Source organism: Chenopodium quinoa, unplaced genomic scaffold (genome assembly GCF_001683475.1).
Source record: "Chenopodium quinoa cultivar QQ74 unplaced genomic scaffold, ASM168347v1, whole genome shotgun sequence".
In the NCBI taxonomy this organism is placed as follows: Eukaryota; Viridiplantae; Streptophyta; class Magnoliopsida; order Caryophyllales; family Amaranthaceae; genus Chenopodium; species Chenopodium quinoa.
The window spans coordinates 3,715,759-3,730,202 of NW_018742461.1; the positions used below are offsets into that span (position 1 = coordinate 3,715,759).

The window sequence follows — 14,444 nt, forward strand, 5'->3', positions numbered from 1 at the left end:
GTCGGAAAGGTAAATTTCTGACGGAATATTCCGTTGAAAAATTCCGACGGATTTTATTTCCGTCAGAAAATAACTGTTCGACGGAATAATCTGTCGGAAATTTCCGACAGATTTTATTTCCGTCGAAAAATTAAGTTTCCGACGGAATATTCCGTCGGAGATCCCATAAATTCCAATGGATTTGTATTCCGTAGGAAATCCGTCGTAAATTTCCGACGGAATAAAAATCCGTCAGAATTTACGACGGAAAAACATGTCCGTCGTAAATCGGCCTATTTCTAGTAGTGTGTTGGGGTAGAAGCGCAAGCTTCCCCAAGTCCCAGATGGGGACTACGAGAAAATAATAGAGGCGGGGTTTTTTGAGCTTACAACCACCGCCCTCTCAACCGGGGAATTAATAAGCATACCCAAGAATATTGGGTACCCAAACATGAGTTTCTGAGAGATGGAGCCTTCTTATCCGCTTGTGGGTTGAGCACCCAATTTAATAGACGTACGTTTGGGGAATTTTAGGCAGGGGCAATTCCGTAATTTCTCTGGAATACAAACGGTTTTGACCGTTGGCCAATTAGAGAGTGACAATTGTCACGTATGCCATGTGACGTGCCACGTCACATCTGTGAGGGGAAAATGTTTCGGGTAAAAATACCCTTTGCCACGTGACCGCCCAATCAGCCTGTGAAACGTGTCACCCCATGGGTGGACCACAATGGGCCACTCCCTCTTGGACATGTGGCAAATACTTCAAAGATCCTATAAATAGGGAGATATCCACATTTATTATATTCGTTTACAAACATATACAAAAACACACATCTTGAGAAATATTAATTGCAGATATTTACTCCTAATCTCGAAAATCGAGAAGATCATTTATGTTCCGCATTTATTACAGACTCCATACTCGTAACTTGACCGTTGGAGGCAAAACTCCACGCAACCGGAGTTTCCGTGGTTTTACAGGTACAGACGCTGGAATCCAGTCTTGGTGTTGTAACTCTCCCAAGGAACACAAAACCCCCAAAACACAACATAATATGTATGTCAACCACCCTGAAGTCATACATCCTCATCATATGGATTGTTGAAATCGGAATCTGATTGAAGGCATTTTTCAAGCAATGATGCTTTAATTCCTCTTCATTTTTTTTTTCTCATAAAATTTTTGAGGAAAAAAGCTTAGGGGGATATTATTATATAATTGGTTTTCGTTCAATTATTCATCAGCCTATATAGGGACTGATTTTATTCTGGATGGAAGTGTATTTAATTAATTTCATTTGAAAATTTGATAAAAAATTGTGTGATATATACTTGATGTTGTGTTAAATTTGACTGGTTAGTAAGTAAAGTGAGATTGATCACATGACGAAAAAGCAGCTCAAAAATCACATGCATGAACTCCCATATAATTGAACAATAATTTACCTTTTTATATTAAATTGCAATTAACTAATATGGAAAAATATAGTCATTTTTTAAGAAAAATTAATCTAGTGAAATGTTTTTAAAGAATTATATTGACAAGAACCATTTATAAAATTTCTGATTCATATATTCTTCTAGAAACTAAATGTCTATACTACATATATTTGAATAATTAATCAAAAAGATAAAGTAATTTAATTAAGTAGAAGGACGACTGCTCTTCATTCTTATTCAAAATTAATAAAGAGAATTGAATTTAATGTTCACCATAATATGTCAACCATCATGAAGTCATCCTCGTCATATGGAATGTTTAAATCAAAATCTAAAGGCATTTTTCAGGCATTGATGCTATAATTTCTCTTCTGTTTAAAATTTATATACTCCGTATTATTATAGGTATTGAGGAAAAAGTTTAGGGATAGATGCGGGTCAAGTAAAGTGTGGTATGACATAGTTTGTTTAATTTTATTTCATTTACAATACTTCTCTTTGGTAAATTATCTTCATATTAATAAGTTTCTCTATGTCATTAAAATACTAGTTATCACAGTATTATTCTTTGTAGAAAGGAAAGGACTACTCAATCCAGAAATTAGGGCATTACTTATCCTCCACGGTATCTAATCCAGCCAGAAAGTTGCAATTGTTGTTCCCTTCCTTCAAATTATACTGTTTTTGCTCAAATCTATCAGGGATCATTGACTACTATATATACGAAATTATTTTATTACATATATTCACACGTGAGATAACATGAAAATGAAAATGTTACAAATATAGAATGGATGTATTATTATTTGATACAACACTTTATTACAAACTTTGCTTATTCTTTTGCTTTCATACATATAGATATGAGTACGTATGTAATATTTTACATACTACCTCTGTTAATTTTATTGCAATAAAGGGTACTATTTGCAAGACATAATAAATTCCTTTGTTGCAACTAAAAAATAACGAAGGTAGTACATCATAATTCATGATTTAGCTGTTGAACCTGGCCTTGTAATCATTCCACAATTGATTAACAGATTTGCCCAACAAATCAGTGAAATAAGCATCACTATATCCACCCCTCATCTTCTTATTAAGCTCAGCCACAAACCCATCTCTTAAACTGTTACAATAGTCTAAGAATCTGGCTGTAACATCATAACCCTGATCCCATCTATCACCTTGACCGGGTTTAATCCAATGAGACGGTGCATAACCGGCCTTAAGCCTAACATAATCCGCGATCCCCTCAATCAACCCTCCGGGTGCCTGCCCATTGCCGTTCCATTGCCACACATGGGCCATTTCGTGGATTAAGACACCCGTGACTTCGGTTTTGACGTTGCCTGAGTAGCTTTGGACGTAGTTTGCATTCAGGTGGATTTGGTCGTTGACTGTGTAAGCTGCGTAATCTTGCATACTTTCCACTATAAGTCTCACCTGTGACGTATTATAACTTATAAATTAGATTAATAATTTCGTAAAGCAGAACGTAGAACAATAGACTGGTTATATTATCTTGTTATAAGGCTATATTGGTTACAATAATTGCTTGGTTTTGTTGTTGTTTTTGACAAGTTTTCTTATTTTGTTATAAAACTATTGATCCTATCAACACAATATTATAGGTAATCATACTTCAAAATCGAGAAGTATTCTTAAACTGTTGAGCCTATTAACACAATATTATAGGTAAACACACTTTGCATACATGTCTTAGATTACTACGTACTAGGTATAACAGGACACTCCATGTTGTGATTAATGATATGATTAATATATAGCCAAAAAAAAATATTATAGATTTACGTGGTTCATTAATAATAATGCGTCAGTTTAAAAATAGTACCGTACTCTCATAACAAAAATGGTTTAGGGCCTTTAGGCCTAAATAGACCTGGTTATTAGACGAGTCGGTGCGGGTTATTTTTGGGTTGGGTCAAAGAAGGTCATATTTTATAGGGTCAATAGCGGGTCAGGTCCATGCGGATTGATAACGGGCGGGCAAACAAAATATCAATTAAAAGAGACATTGAACAAAGCCATTATTAAGTACATATGAATACAAATTTATCTATGTAATTATTTTTACGTTATCTATTTTGTTTGTCTATTAAATTGGAAAAAAAAATTTGGCCCTATGTTGACTCTACCCAATAAGGGTCCTATCCGTTTAAGGCCCTGTTCATTAAAAGCCCTTTAAGCTTGATCCTGACCCTATTATCATTGGGCTACCCTACCCAATAACAAGCTCAAGGCCTAAACAGTGAGACATGGTACGGGTTAGAAAGTAACCTGTTGGATGTTACTCTTGCGGCAAGCCGGGTCGGTTTGGTGGAAGGTTTTCCAAATGAAGTTCGTGGCAGCAGAGAGTGTTTGGTGGGCGTAGGCAGTCCCGACTTCATTGTTGAATCGGGTGCCACCTGGAGTATTGGCGGCGGAGTTGGTGACTGAGTAAGTCACCGCGGTGACTTGGGTGGTGAGGAGTAGAAGGAAGGAGGATAGAAAAACTAAGGGAGACATATTTTGTGACTCTACTTTTATTAAGGTTGTTATGTTTTGTTGCATAGAAAGATTAGAAATATCTATATATAGAGAATAGAGAATAGCGCAGCGGTACTAGTTGAGGGTGCTGTGATTTTTTTTTTTTTCCTTTGGTTTTTTCCAGTTTATTCATCGTTGCTATTTGACTTCCTCTGTTTTTTTTAGTGTCTATAGTGACATAGCATACATGTTGATGCAAAACTTTGTCTATTTAATTTTATTTTTTTTAATTATCAAATACTATAAATTATACTAACAATTAAATATTAATAAACTACTTATTGAGACGATTCCAATAAGTGTCCACAAGACTATAATTTTTTTAATAAACTACCTCAATTTCTGAAAGTTCGACTCACTTACTATTCATGCGGTCAAAATAAAAAACTTTAACCACATTTTATGATTTATACAATCAAACTAAATTAACAAGTTTGGTCTTATTAGATCCTCTACTGATAAATTTTCCAAATACCAACTTTTAAAAAAATTTACATATACATAGCCGAAGTTATTAATGGTCAAAGATGTTTATTGGAGACCGTGCAAATGCAAAGTGAGTCAACCTTTCAGGAACGGAGGAAGTATATACAATTCATAAAAATTGGTCAAAATAGGTCTAATAAATAAAGCCAAAACTCCCAATAAGACACTTAAAAACAAAGGAAGTACTTTTCTAGAATAAATGCGTCTTGTGTATGGCTGACTACATTGTGTGGTCGCTTGTAAAACAAACAAAAAAAAGTAACTCCTAAAACATTGGCTAAGTAACCCTTGTAACACTGACTAAGTAATCCTTATAATACTGGCGAAGTAACCACTATAACACTAACCGAGTAACCTCTATAACACTAACGAAGTAACCTCCATAATGACTTGTCATACAATGTAACCAGCCACATATAAGAACATGTGTTCTAGAATATAATTTTGTCTTTAATGTACTTTTACTTATTTGTATATCATTTTATACATTTTTCCTACTCCTCTATACTTCTTAATTCTCGTGAAATATAAAAAAGGGGAAGTATATTATGCGACGGAATGAGTAAATTAGTTGAAGCTGATGAATGCGCGAAATGCAATAAGCGCCATAGCTCAGTATTTATTTTTAAAAAATTAACTCACTTATATTTTTTGGTATTCTAAATTTTAATATCTTATTGACTTTGACTTGTGGTGCATTGTTGAGTCATACACAATTAAATCAATTCAAGTGATGATTTTCTTTACGAGGTTCTAAAAAATCAAGGACAACCACAAATCAAAACCAAAGGTCGTGTGTCTATCATTGCTTGACCTTTAAAGGTAAATTGCAGTATTGTCAACTTGTGAGAAATTTAATTGTCAAGGAGTAAAAATCAACATTTAAAAATGGAAAGTTTTACTCAATAAAACCATTAAGGGCACAATGATGGAAAATTAAGCCCCCAACCTCATAATGCAAAGGTGAGATAAACTCTACCGTTAAGCTAAGCTTCCACTTGATTCTAGCTGATTTTTTTCTTTATCAACTCTATTTAATTTGTTCTACCACTAGCAATATAAGTCAATGCATGCTGCCACAAAACCTTATACTTATTGGCCAAAACGAAATTTTTGTAGAATTTATTAGTGGGACTATAATGAAAAATAATCACCACTTAAGTACAACATAATAGTTTTAATATATACTACATCTGTCTAGATTTCACTATCATGCTATTAGTACAAATTAATTAAACTATCAGCATGACAATTAATTTCGAACAAATGAAGTATACATACGTATGTTTCATAATTGGTTCATTCCATAGTAAAACTAATTCCCATACTTGGCCTTATAATCAGACCAAAGTTGATCCACACTTTTACCTAACATATCCTCAAAAAAACTATCACTATAACCATCTTTCATCTTCAAGTTAAGTTGAGCAACAAATCCACCAATCAAACTCTCACAGTAGTCCAAGAACCTAGCCGTGGTGCTATAACCTTCGTCCCATCGGTTTCCACCCCCTGGTTGCGCCCACCCATTCGCGATGTAGCCAGCCTTCAACCTCACATAATCAGCAATGCCTTCAATTAACCCCCCGTTAGCCTGACCATTACCATTCCATTGCCAAACATGGGTCATCTCATGGTAAATTACCCCGGTAAATTCGGTTTTCACATCACCTGAATAACTCCCTAAATATTGAGCAGAAAATTGGATTTCATTGTTGCTAGTTTGGGCTACCACGTTTAAGCTTGGCACTATGGTTAGACTAACTTGGTCTATACCTTGCTTACGGTCAGCATCCGTGTTTTGGTGGAAGGTTTGCCAAATGAAGTCAGTGGCACTCGCGAGTGTTTGTCTCGCATAGTCCTCGCCAACTTGGTTGGCGAAGATTGTGCCACCGTTGGTGGAGGCTGCATTGTTTGTAACCGTGTAATCAACTGCTATGATCCCTCGCGATTTTACGAGAGTGATCATAGCTAACAACATGAAGAGGGTGCTAGCTTTGATCCCCTTTAGACACCATTTTTTTTATTTATTGAATGATACTTTAATTTTTTTATTATATGGAAAGATGATTAGTAGTTTTTTTGATGATTGAAGTTATTGAACGAGATGACGCTTATATAGGAGGATGACCGTGCACATGATTTTTATAACGCGTTATCCTACCTAGAATCCTAATTAATTTGGCAGCAATTTAATTGTGTTGAAATGGTCAAATACTGATACAAGTCTACAAAATACAATTCAAACTCTAGATTATTATTAGATCATAAAAATACGTAAATTTATTACATCATATTGACTTTTACACTATTCACATATTTTTCTTTGACCATCGGATCTATTGCAGGGTGTCCTCGATTCATTATATATGGTATTTGCTATATGATTTAATTTTATGCATTCGATAATTAGGCTCACAGTTTTTTACTGGCAAGATATATGCAAAATGACAGGATTATTATTAGTGAATTTAAAGTTTAAGTGTATAATTTAATTTGGAAAAATCTTTAATTTGGCTGTATGTTAGTTGTTAAATTTGCAGCTTAAAATTCAAAGTAAACGGAGTAGTAGAATCACTGTACTTTTGAAAATCTCATCAGTGTAGGGTATATCAACTTTCTTTCTAAGAAAAATAGTGACTCAGGGTTACTAGATAAATGGATATATAGGTCATTACTATTCTTCGAAAGCTTAAGTCTTCTTACAAATTTCATGGACTTGGTTCATAATCAAAGTTCATATGGTTTGACTATTAAACGTAAAATTGGCTATTTTAGATTTCTAGTAGGGAGGAAAGAAATGTTACCGATCTTACCATACTCAGAGCCTAACTCCCCATTTTTCAATACTAAAGTCAATTGGCAACAAATAATGAAGTAGTCCACCAATCTTATATTCTTATGTGCTAGTCATATTATATCTATTTATTCAATATGGGACAACTTATATCAATTCATATCTGGTTTAAATTATTTTCTGACACTAATTGTCTTTATATGAGTCACTTTTTTTTTTTGAATAAAAAATGATTCATAAATAAAAAGTCATACGACATCTACAAAGACATTTAAATTTAATAAATACATGACAATTGAATCAAATAAAAGCTTCCTTTCAACAGAGTTACGATCATTGTTGCAAATCGTACATTCTTTATACCCTCTTTTATATTGCTGTGATTTACAGCCTTTTTCGACGAGGGAGTCTATCGATTTGTTGTAGTTGTGAAGAAAATTTTCATCTAATTGTAATCGAAGGATTAATCTCTTTTTCTATCCCGCACAAATCTTTACCCATAAAATAACTTGTACTATACTAAACTCAAAAAACAAAACAAACTAGAACAAAGCCCACTATAGGGGAGCTTTCTACACTCAAACTCACTATAGGGGTACTTACTACCTTCAAAGATTGTTGAATTGAATAACAAAAACATAAAGAAACTAAAGGGAAAGGGTCGGAAATAGCCAAATTTCCAGAGAAATTTGACTATTTCCGACCTATGAAACACTTTTTTTTTAAGAACCCTAGAGAGAAAAAATAGAGAGGTGACGGCTAGGGTTTTTTTTTTCAAGCGGTTCATAAATATGAATATGTTTTTTTATATATGAGTCACCTTAAATCTTGCAATTTGGCATTGATAGGTCACAAACTTTCTTGCTGGATGATAAATTGATAATACTCAAGAGAACAAAATGATTGTTAAAAAAAAAAACAAAAAACAAACAAAAACAAAAACAAAAAAAAAAAAAAAAGAATAATGTCCATAGTTGGGACTTAGTTGGGACTGCTTAAAGAATAATGTCCATAGTTGGGAGTTAGGACTGATAACATATTACTAGTCATTATAACAACAATAAACAACAAGTAATTTTAGATCTAAAACGTGGTCGGCTTTACTCTAATAACTTGGTTGTTCTTAATGAATTGAAGTTTATAGTTGATTGAGGAAGATAATAATGAGGAGCAATAGTGTTGATAACCACATTATATCATATCCCTGCGGCCCTGCCTCGCAGCATGTCCATGAAATACTTCTTTAAGCTATTTAGCTATTTGAGGAGATTAATTACATTTCTATGCTAAAGCATATAATAATGGTGTTAATTAAGAAGATCGAGCTTTATTAAAAAAACTCATAGCTGTTCTAAAAGTCTAAAACCTAAAAAATTGGTCGATAAAATTCATAACTAATCAAAAAGTAGAATAAATGTAGAATTTATACATATAGAACCACAAATCTGATTTATATAGAATGCACTTAATACTATTGCACCATGTGCCAATAGTTAATTAAGTAATCAACGTAACAAAACATACTTTATTTTATTCCCAACAAAGGAGAGATATAACAACCGTTATAATATAAATTTTTTTCCATTTAAGTCCAAAATTAATTGTCACGTTAATAATTAGTGACAACATAACGTGGACAATGGTAAGTTTGTAAACACCAATCCATAATACATAAATTGGTGCAAGTGTTACACTTATAATCTTATATTATACCATAACCAATCTAATGTCCATACTGAGCCTTATAATCAGACCAGAGTTGATCAACACTTTTACCCAACAAATCCTGAAAAAAAACCATCAGTATAACCATCTTTCATCTTCATGTTAAGCTGAGCCACAAATCCATTCATCAAACTCTCACAGTAGTCCAAGAACCTAGCCGTCACGCTATAGCCGGCGTCCCATTTGTCACCGTCCCCTGGTTGAGCCCATCCACTCGGGATGAACCCGGCCTTTAACCTCACAAAATCAGCTATTCCTTCAATTAACCCGGAGTTAGCCTGACCATTACCATTCCATTGCCAAACATGAGCCATTTCATGGTAAATTACTCCATCAAATCCGTTTTTAACGTCATCAGACGAGTCACTTCTTGTAATGTACTCAGCCGAATAACTGATTTGGTTGTCACTGGTTTCGGCCACGATTTGTGGTGGCAAACTAGGCACTATGATTAGACTAACTTGATCAACTGACTTACGGTCAGCATCAGTGTTTTCTTGGAAAGTTTACCATATGAAGTTGGTGGCACTTTCGAGTGTTTGGAACGCATGGTCTTCGCCAATTTGGTTGGCAAAGACCATGCCACCGGATGTTGAGGTTGCATTGTTTGTGACCGTGTAATCAACAGCTAAAATCCCTCGTGACGCGGCTAGGGTGATGAGGGTGAGAAGTAGAGCAAGAAGGCTAATGTGGTTCGATTTATGCGCCGTTTTGGTTCAGTTTTTTTGGAGTTGTTTATGAAGGATATATTTGTATTGGTAATTTGTTTTTGGTTTTTGTGCTTGAAGTTGTGTTTTTGTAAGGCTTTATATAGAGTGTGTGGTATGTCCCAAACTTGTATGTCACTCCCAGCTTTTGACAAAATGGACCATTCATGTATTGTAGCCTAACTTATTACTTTCTTATATTACAACGTATCAATTAATTTGAATAGACACTGATACACTGTACTAATTTGTACGTCATTTGATTTTTTTTTAGTTAAAAAAAATACATATATGATTTCCTATAAACTGATGAGAGTAATGTTGATATCGATTAATACTTTTTCTGCTTCATATTAGTTGACACATTCAATATTAGTGTAGGTCACATCCATCATAATATGTTTTTTTTTTAAATAAAAAAATAAAATAAAAATAGAAGTGAATTTCAAAACTAAATGATAATAGAATTACCTTTTAAGTTTATAAAGTGTTTAGCTCTCTTCATGTATCAACGTAGATACTCAGCAATGACTTTTCAAAATGGTAAGAGTGTTGGTCCTAATAAACATTAATTGAGAATGGGATTGGTTGACTTTGACTTTTCATGAGTCTTCTTTCCATTATCGGTGAAAATTAAGAAAGACTTGGCCATCAATAAGATGAATTTTAGTTATATGGTGGGGCAAAAATTCAACGTGGAAGGCTCGTAATAATTTTGTATAATTTTTTTTTTTAAAGGCTTAATTGTTGTATTTAATGAAGTTAAGGAATAATTATGTAATACATCATCCATTCTTTAAAGGGTTTTTTTTTTTTATGATTTTCATTTTAATTGTGAGGTTTTTAATGTCGTCACCATTGATATTATCAATTACATATTGCTACGTCTTTTGTTTTCGGATTAATTGTAACATTTTTTTATTTGATAAAAGTTTGTTTTTTCCTTCTCTCTCACTAACCTCACTTTCACTATTAACAACTAAATATAAATCCACAAACTATACTTTATATTATAAAATCCTCGTTTTGGTCTCCCACCTTATACTATTTCTTAAATTAAACTATAAAGTATGTGTCACCTCTATTGTTGCTATTAATCAGAAACAAAGGGAATAACATATTTCCTAATATCTAAACTACAATCATGGTTAAAGCTTCATAAACACGAAAAAGGTATTTATGGAACTAGGAAGTAATTAATTAAAATGGGATATAGCTATGAACAGATGTTTCTGTTGCTATATGCTCCTTTAGTTCGTCTAAGATTTTACTTGTATTTAACAACAAAAACCAAAAAATATTCCCTAGTTAACCAAAAATCTCTTACAGAAAATAGTACAGTGTATTAAAACAATCTTAGTGAAACGGAAGAACGATAATTTGGCCTTGAGATCTCGTGTAACACTGTAACAGTGTAACACATATGTGCAACTTCTCTCCCTTAAAAACTTACTAAGTAACTGGCCTATCTCTATATAATTTTTAGACAACTTTATCTCTAATAGAATGGGCTTTTTCTTATAAAATGGGTGTGCTTGTTTGGTTACTGGATCTGTTTATTGGGCCTGTTGGCTATTGGATCACTTCTTAACAGGAAATTGACATCCATTAGAAAAAATGGAAAGAAACTTTATTGTATTTCTAAGGATCATAATATTAAACGAAGTTTTAATAATCAGTTATGTGGCTGTAGTTTAGTGGTAAGAATTCCACGTTGTGGCCGTGGAGACCTGGGCTCGAATCCCAGCAGCCACACAATTTTCCTTTTTTTTTTTTTTGTCACAATCATCCGTCAATGTTACCCCGCATCTCAGTCATAATGATTATATCAAGTGAATTTATTAAACTTTTAAAATATTTGATCGTTATTAAATTTATCATAATACCTCATAAATTTTGTAATGTACAATTAACCACCATTACGTTTTTTTTCCTCATCTTTTTAATTTCAATACTGAATAATCACTTAATTAAATAGAGAGACCTAGATTTGATTAACAAGTTTAAGTTAGAAGTAGACACGTCTACTACTACAACCACCTACAAAAGCCCTTTTGTGTGTGAATTTACTACTACAACTCACCTAACTTAAAAATGAGATCAATCAAATATAATAAAATTTATACAAGCTTAGTCATCAAATCAGCCGTCAATGAAACTAAATCTGCCCTTCTCCATCTGTCTTCTTTAGAGAGTGAACACTTATTTTGTCACATTTCTTTGCTAAAGTGAAGATAACCATTCCTATTGAATAATATTATCCTTTCCCTTATTATTGAATAATATTATCCTTTTTTAATATAATAAAACTATGTTTTATATATAATATATTCAGCTTATTCTGTCTAAATATATTTAAACTTGTTTCAACTAAGTTTTATTGTGAGATCGATCAGCTAGCGAGCTTATTTTTAATACAACAAACTTGTTTGTGAACATGTCTAAATTTATTTTCATTGTAGTAGAACTTATTTTGACTTAAATTATTTGAACTTATTTCATCTATTTTTTTTTTTTTTCAAACTTATACGAGTTTATCTTAAATTATTTAAATTAAGTTGAATGAACAAGGCAATAGATAGCCACACTTGTCTTATTAATATAGTCCTTTATCATTGTAAAATTTATATCATTAGCTATCATATATACAAAATACTAACGTTGTTAAGAGTATTGCTAAGGATAATACAAATATGAAAAGTGACCTATAGACCTTCAAAAGAACAAATGTAAGTTCATTTAAAAAGGCGAAGGAAACATTTTATTTTACCAATTAACAGTTAAATACTACTTTATCCGTATTTTATTATTTGCTCTACTTTTTTTTTTGCGGTCTTATTTTAATACTTGCTTTATTTTCTTTTTGAGAAACCTTTTACAATATTATACTAATTTTTCCTCTCCTAGTAGATCCCCAACTATCATACTTTAATGTTTTCATATTATCTCTCCTCCAATCTATCATACTTTATTCTTCCACCAACCTCATTTCCTTCATATTTTATTACTTGCTACCATTTTTTCTAAAACTCCGCACATGAAAAATTGGAGCAAGTAATAAAATACGGAGAGAGTATGTATTTCACGAGACTTCTTATATTCTATCCGGTGATTTACCGAAAGCCACAACTCTTGGGACTTTGTGAGTGGAAAGAGTCTGAAAATATATGGAGGGGATGACAATTTGAAAGGAAATCTCAATCAAAGGCCGGTAATTGAGCATGTTATTAGGAAGAGAAGAATATACAAGTAATCAAGTATTTAGCTCCCTAACTTCTAAGTCAGGAAATGGACACTACACTCTATTAATAGTATGGTACCTTTTCATACTGTTTGACCATATATTTTCGACCATACAACTAAGTATGTAACTTGATATTATTATGAATTTTTAAAAAAATTGTGTAGCTTATGCAGAGAACAACATTTTTTAAAAAATTTATGTCACAAGTATATATATATAAGAATATTGAAAATTGTCGAATCGTTTGATACGAAATTCATATACTTCCTCCGTTACATATTAGTTGCAACTTTGGAATTTTTTATGTCTCACAAATAATATCCCAAATTGCAACAAAATGTAATGGAGGAAGTATTAGACTTGGACTAATTTGAAATCATAAACACAAATATTAGATAATAAGCGGGCATTTTTAGTTGGTGGCACTTGAAAGCGTTAGTTCTTAATTGCAAATTGGTAGAGCCCAAATTCGTTACACAAAAGATTTTTATTGTTTGTTTTGATACGATGAGTGGAATGACCCACAAATTACATTACAAATTACATACTTCGTATAATAGAAGAGGGAGATTCAAACTTACGATCTGTTGTATACGGATCCTTAAATCTTTTCTAAAACACCTTTTATTTTATTTTATTTATTTATTTATTTATTTATTTTTGATGAACAAACACCTTTTCCATTATTTGATGTGAATGAATTTGATGCCAAATATTGAGTCAACATATATGCTACCTCCGTTACATATTATATGCAACTTTTGGGTATTATTTATGAGATACAAAAATTCAAAAGTTGCACATAATATGTAACGGATGGTACATATTATTTGTGACAATTTGACAATATAATACGATGGTTGGATTTCCAAGCACAATCTAGCTGCTCGTGAACTTGCATAGTTGGCACGGCATAATCAGTATGAATTGTCAAATATTGTGATCTTTGACAAATTGAGTCCACGCAATGTTATTATCATCAATATTATCTTGCTACAAGACTTACAACACTAGTCAAAGATTGCTTTAATAACGAATATAGCTTCTATATCTATATTTATCGATCCATATTATTACTATTTTATCCATTTAATCATTTCCAATTTGAATTTGGACTGTGTTGCATTTCACAATTAGTTGTTGTAATGCGCAATTAGAAAACAATATAAGTACTCTAACGATATCGTCCATTTATTTGATCGTTGAATAAAATAAATTCAATATTGCAATAAAAAAAAATAAGAAAAACAAAGCTATATTGAAAACGTAGTATGTTGTATTTTTGTATGTGATGGATTATGGATTTATCCATTTCCATTTGTACACTCTCAAAGTTTCCTACCTAATTTGTAAAACAATAAATTCAAGTATCTACACAAGTACAAGAAATACTCTTGTTGTGGCATATGTCAATATCTACGTAGTATATGAAGCCAGTTTCGAGGCAAGAGACCTGGGTTCGAGACCTACCAACGCCCCGAGACAAGGCGAAAAAAATAAAAATAGAAAGAGC

At 32.5% G+C, this 14,444-nt stretch overlaps 2 protein-coding genes, 1 non-coding gene and 1 pseudogene across 3 annotated transcripts; 1 reads left to right on the forward strand and 3 right to left on the reverse strand.

The window, feature by feature from the left end:
• Positions 1–2,191: 2,191 nt before the first annotated feature.
• LOC110718816 lies at positions 2,192–4,187 on the reverse strand. The gene is made up of 2 exons (XM_021897727.1): positions 3,724–4,187; positions 2,192–2,868 (listed from the first exon to the last, which is right to left on the reverse strand). Exons 1-2 carry the CDS (start codon positions 3,994–3,996, stop codon positions 2,419–2,421), a joined length of 723 nt encoding a protein of 240 aa, XP_021753419.1. The 5' UTR covers positions 3,997–4,187; the 3' UTR covers positions 2,192–2,418.
• Positions 4,188–5,386: 1,199 nt separating this feature from the next.
• Positions 5,387–6,733, reverse strand: LOC110718817. Its single transcript, XM_021897728.1, has one exon. It carries the CDS (start codon positions 6,437–6,439, stop codon positions 5,774–5,776), a length of 666 nt encoding a protein of 221 aa, XP_021753420.1. The 5' UTR covers positions 6,440–6,733; the 3' UTR covers positions 5,387–5,773.
• A 2,218-nt stretch (positions 6,734–8,951) lies between these two features.
• Positions 8,952–9,672, reverse strand: LOC110718982 (annotated as a pseudogene).
• A 1,698-nt stretch (positions 9,673–11,370) lies between these two features.
• On the forward strand, positions 11,371–11,442 carry TRNAH-GUG. The gene has a single exon. It is a non-coding gene; the product is annotated as a tRNA-His (tRNA).
• Positions 11,443–14,444: the final 3,002 nt, after the last annotated feature.

Bases quoted from the DNA above. Each gene is read 5' to 3' on its own strand.
- LOC110718816 (XM_021897727.1), bottom strand. From the start codon at position 3,996: ATGCAACAAAACATAACAACCTTAATAAAAGTAGAGTCACAAAATATG. The intron at 2,869-3,723 runs GTTACTTTCTAA...AATACGTCACAG, and splicing joins GCAAGAGTAACATCCAACAG to GTGAGACTTATAGTGGAAAG.
- LOC110718817 (XM_021897728.1), bottom strand. From the start codon at position 6,439: ATGTTGTTAGCTATGATCACTCTCGTAAAATCGCGAGGGATCATAGCA.